This window comes from Odontomachus brunneus, unplaced genomic scaffold (genome assembly GCF_010583005.1).
Source record: "Odontomachus brunneus isolate Ranch 3 - 2012 unplaced genomic scaffold, Obru_v1 Obru_scaffold_163, whole genome shotgun sequence".
NCBI lineage: Eukaryota > Metazoa > Arthropoda > Insecta > Hymenoptera > Formicidae > Odontomachus > Odontomachus brunneus.
In genome coordinates this window covers 15,138-20,753 of record NW_022639613.1, presented here as the reverse complement: position 1 = coordinate 20,753, position 5,616 = coordinate 15,138, and the positions used below count along the sequence as shown (strand labels likewise).

The window sequence follows — 5,616 nt, the reverse complement described above, 5'->3', positions numbered from 1 at the left end:
TATATACAGGAGTCCCATTTTAAATTACGCACCTGAATATCTCGTCAGGGGGGTCACCAATCCGAAAATAACCCTTACAAAAGTTGTTGGATTCGGAGGGGGACATCGGATGGTAATTTTCAATTTCACCTTGACCTTGACCTTCAAGATCATTTGAAGGTCAAATCGAATTTTTAAATAGAAACCGCTATTTTTGACCCCGGATTCGGAAAGAGCGCAAAATTTTACGTTTAGATGGGTATTTGAGGCTCTTCTTTGGAATGATCTTCAGAGGTTATTTCAAGGACAAAATATTTGAAATTACACACCTGAATACATATCTTCGTCGTCGAGTCGACGACTGGAGTCGTAGCTAATCGTAAGCGCGTATCAAAAGTATATGCATTATAATCTTTGAGTAGCGTATATAAATAATTTTTACGTTTCAGCATTGACCGACTGGAGTCGGCAGTCGTAGTCGGTAGTTAAGTCGGTCTGTGTAGTCGGTAGTCTGATACGGGCATAATGTAGCACTCCCTTTCACCGAAGCGGTATAGCTGAACAAACTAAGACTGGTTCTACAATACGTCGTATGTCGCTATCGGACGTCGGAACGCAGTCAATAGGCCAATCAGAGAATTTGTTTTTCGAGACGAGTTCTCCTGATTGAACCATTGATTGCGTTCCGATATCCGACTCCGACATACAACTCGAAAAATAGACTGAAGTGTAAATGCAAGATGGCCGATCCAGTCAGTCGATGCCTCACTGTGATTGGTTCATTGAGAGTCGGCAGTCGGGTCGGCCTGTGCAGTCGGTAGTCTGATACGGCTTTATACGCGGCAGCTCCGTGACTCTCACTTTGTACCGCAATATTTCGAAAACAAATCCATTTATCCAAATCCTTTTAAGCTTTTTATACTCTATATTACAGCTATCGAACGCACTATAGCTTGTTCCAAAATCGATTTTGCATTTGGTGGCATCTCCTTGTGAAAAGCTCGAGGTATTGTACCAAGTCAGCGAGGAACCTGAAAAAGAATCGGAAGCAGATAAATGCTGCATTAGTAATTCAAATTAGTTTGATGTATATTATATTTTATATTTTAATTTTATTCTTTAAACTTAAATAATTTTGTAAAATAATGTAAAGTGTCAAAATTTGTCTAATAAATTAATTGTTTAAATAAATATTACTATTTTCGTTCTGTAATTAATGAAAATTATTAGTAATAAATTATTAAAATATTTTTAATCCTTTATTTGCTTAAAAAATGTGAGCATTTCACGTTGCGCCTTATTTTTGTGACATCGAAAAATTACACATTTTCATGTCGCCAAACAAATAGTTTCTAAAAAGAATAAAAAAACTGATCATAGACTCTTTTTTAAGTTCAATTTTTTATCTTTCCATTGATTACCTTTTAAACTATTTTATGTTTTTTGTTTAAAAAAAACAGGCGTTTGAAAACAACAATTTTTTTCCAAAAATTTTCCATTTTCTTTCAGATATTTTTTTTCTTTTAATATCTACGATTTATTAACTAGCACCACCATAATTTTGAGTTTTTTCCTTTTGATTAAAAGAATCGTTTAAATTGATTAATTTCAGGCTGTCGACAAAGTTTATGGGTTGCACAAACCCCAAGATTATAGGTTGCTAACCCAAGTATGCAGTGATCGGGAGAAAAGTATAGTATGTAGGCAGAGGGTCAATAAACAATTTATCTTTGACGTATAGAAATGTAACTGTAACATTTATTAAATTTCTTTTGTTAACATTACAACAAAGTCTGATGTTTAAAATTTATTGTATGTTATTTAGCATACTTCTTTTAATAACATATGTCAGGATCAAAATCGTTGAAGAGTTGATTAATCGGTATATTTATCATGCATACGTATAAGTTATAGTATTTGTGAAATAAAAAAGGGAAATATATTTAATTGAGCGTAGTAATATATATATATATATATATATATATATATATATATATATATATATATTTCAGTTCGTGAAGAAAGAAGTGATCGCTTCCATCCGTGGGATACATTCCAAGATGCAAAATAAGACAATGTGTTCTTTTTTCAGTGTGCTGAAAAACCTCAAGTATTATCCGTGCGTAAAGGATGAGCTGGAGATTCGTGGTGAATCTATGTTTTGGCAATTGCGGGAGGATCACTTTTGGCAAAGAATCAACGCGATTCACGCTGGCACCGTTCACGTTGTGGCAACGACGGTACTTGATCTGCCGGTGTTTGCTCGAGAATCCATCATAGATTGCTGGGGCACGATCTCGTATGAGATTGACGAGATACAATTCCAAACGCTGGTGCCTCTTGTTCGACTCTCCGTTACTGAAATAATTGATTGTTCGTGGACCAAATTCATGGACGAGAATAAACAGCGTGCGATACTTGCCCTAAAGAGCACGTCTAGTACGGAAAGAATCGTGACCGTTCAGCTATCGAGTAGTCGGAGCAATGAATGTGACGAACATGACTTCGGGAAGAAACGCCTTTTTCGTTTTTTGGCCAAGAAAACTTTCGAAAAGATCTACGGTGACGTATTTTCAGTAAAGGCACATGGCCCTCTGACCTACTGTCTGCTCGAGATATTATCGATCAACTTCGATAAAGCAAGTTTAAGGATCTTTTTCAGGTAAACAATCGTTAATGAATGACAATGTTATTTTTTCTGATCGTACTAACAAGGGAACACCGCGAACCAGAACTCTTTAATTTTGATACACTTTTGTGAATATGTAGAGTAAATAAATACATAACGAATAACGATATATTCCATTTGTGCCCTATCGCTATTTAAAAGTATGATTTACCCTCTCAAAGTAAAAAGGACGATTCCACTTTTTCGTATGTTACTTAAATTAAAGGAGATAGAAAAAAATTTTTTCGAATAAAAGTTTAATGGTAAGTTAAATGCTATAAATTGACATAAATAAAAAATACCTTTTTTATTTAAAAAAAAATTTGTATAGGTATTTTTTTATTTATGTTTATGTCAATTTACAGCACTTAACTTACCATTAAACTTTTATTCGAAAAATTTTTTTCTATCTCCTTTAATTTAAGAGTAATACACGAAAAAGTGGAATCGTTCTTTTTACTTTGAGAGTGTAAATCACATCTTTGAATAGCGATAAGGCACAAGTGGAATAGACCGTTATTCATGTATTGATTTTGCGACGCTTTTCCTTAATTTCTGAGGCGGCAGACAGCCGCCTGTCCGCCGCGTCGGCAAATTACCACGGTTCCCGAAACGCGACTGCGATACTAATGAGAGATGTTGGGCGCCAGAGATGCGGTAAGGCCGCACTTTCTCACAAAAGTGTCACCAAAATTTTCTAACAGAGTCGCGAGTCGGAAAACTCTACGGGACCGGCAGCTCCGCGTGATTATAGTCCGGAGATGGGATAGGTGGATCGGGATGGATCGTAATAGGCCGAGAAAAAGAGACCCGTACATTTCGATATGAATCTTTTATTCTTTCGGGACATTATCGTCCCAATAACCGCGATATTACTAAGTTGAGATTCGTCGATCGGAGATTCGTCCTCTCGAGACGGTACGCACGCTTATAGCCGAGACGATATTCCTCACGCAATTTTCGTGCAGGGGACCCGGAGCGATCCTCAAATGTCGATTTTTTCCACTCGACGTGCAACACGGAACGGATGGCAACAAGATTAACACAAATAGAAACCGAGTGGGTGGTCTTACAAAATCGGGGCTCCTCCCTCGCTACTGACCTCCGCCCGCGGTCCCTCGATGTGCTCCTCCGGTCAGCGTTGTCACCGTTTGCGGCCGGGTCGCTCTCGCCCTCGCTTCGTATCGGCAATGACACCCGTGATACGTGTGGACCGGAATCCCTTTTGCCTACCTTGGAAGCAATACATGGCCACAATCACTTAACTCTCGTCAGCGGTATCTCGGCAAATTGGATAGCGAAGCGCCTCGGTACGAAAACGGTAAGGTGCGAACCCGCGTCCGACAGCTCTATCGTCCCGGGAATAAAACTCTCACGACAAAGCGTATTAACGCGCGCTCGTTACGACAACGAATTTCTTCTCTCATCCTTTGTTGTGCTTTGTTGCTGGTATTCTTCCTTCTTCGCCTTCCCTCTCTCTCACTTTTTCTCTCTTCTTCTCTCGATCTCGCCCAATCACCGCGGTATTCGTAACCATCGTTTTAATTTCAAGATCTTTTTCTCCTCTTTCGGTTCCGTTGTGTATAGTTTTTCATGTCACCTGACGTCTTGCCGGTCTTCGGTATCGGTTCGGTGTCTGTTGAGACCTCTTCTCACACCTCTCCCTGCCGCATCTCGAAGTTGTGCTGAAAAGCCAAACTCGCAGCCAAACGATAGCAGCAGCAGCCAAGATCGGACAACATTTCTTATGTAACGAAAGTTAAATAGCTGTTACCTTAGTTCCATTTAAACGATGACCATCGGCGAGGACGGTGACGTATGCTGGTCTCCTTCCCAAACAGCACACGATATCCCATGGGCGTTCTGTGGATGTCCTCAGGATATCCTGAGGACATCCCGAGGAGATTTGTACTCTCTGGGTTCGGTCCCTTCTGTCTTTCTGCTCCTTCTCTCACAGGTCGGCTTGAGGTGAGCTTGGGGGACACAAACCACGGGACGCGCTGACCAGCCCACTTCCTCGATAATAGTTTCTCTAAAATCGCTTGAAATTACGCTTGAACGAACGTCGATCTCGCGAGTTAGCAAAACACGGGATCCGAAACGCACAAACGCTAGGCACGCGCGGAAGTCGGTAGACGGAGTTACGCGTTCCTTGTGACGGATACCTTCTGGGCCGCCACGTCACACTTTATTCTACATATTCACAAAAAAATATCAAAATCAAAGAGTTCAGATTTGCGATGTTCCCTTGTAAGACTTCTTGACTTTCTTGTATTTGTATTCGTGCACAAAATGCACAACAAAGTTTAGCACGACAATTTATTATCAACGCTATTTATATTTGTAGATCCTCCAACCAGCTCCATATAATATTGCATCTTCTGCAAGACGAATTTTCGAACATGATGGTCGAAGAGAAGATTGATAATTGTGTTGAAGCTGCAATGGCTCTGATGCGCGAATTAGAGTTGATTCGCAACAAGAAGAGTATACTCGAAATACAAGATGCCAAACTAATAACAGACTTGCTTATTCCTTGAGTGTTCTTCTATAGTGGAAAATAATGCACATTCTACTTATTCATATATTATATAAGATGTAACTTGACAGAAACTCTCCGAGATATAGATTCGCCACTTAAAAACAATAAAGTAAAATTTCTAAAAAAAATATATCTGATTTAACAATTTATTTCTGAGTTATAATAAGTTTTGTTCTAGTGTCCCATATATCTATAATACTTATTTTCGTAATTATTTATTGAATATAACAACTAACATCTAACATCTATTATTTATTGAATATAACTAACATCTCATAACAAATTTGTGAACTCCATTCTCACGAAGTGCAGCTCCCATTGTGTAAGAGAAAGCAAAAGTCGTTAAATATCAACTTTTTTAAATAATTTATTTTTTGTTAAATATAGAAAACACGCATTAGTAACATATACAGAGTGTTACAATTAA

General features: G+C 38.6%; 1 protein-coding gene across 5 annotated transcripts in view; it reads left to right on the top strand.

The window, feature by feature from the left end:
- The window catches only part of LOC116850987, a 168,008-nt gene extending 162,670 nt beyond the window's left edge, over positions 1 to 5,338 (top strand). For all 5 annotated transcript variants that reach the window (XM_032829925.1, XM_032829922.1, XM_032829923.1 and 2 more), the window contains 2 exons: positions 2,072 to 2,641; positions 4,995 to 5,338. In XM_032829925.1, coding sequence (XP_032685816.1) covers positions 2,072 to 2,641; positions 4,995 to 5,187 — 763 coding nt within the window. In that variant the 3' untranslated portion in view covers positions 5,188 to 5,338. The remainder of the gene's footprint in view (positions 1 to 2,071; positions 2,642 to 4,994) is intronic.
- The last annotated feature ends 278 nt before the right edge of the window (positions 5,339 to 5,616 follow it).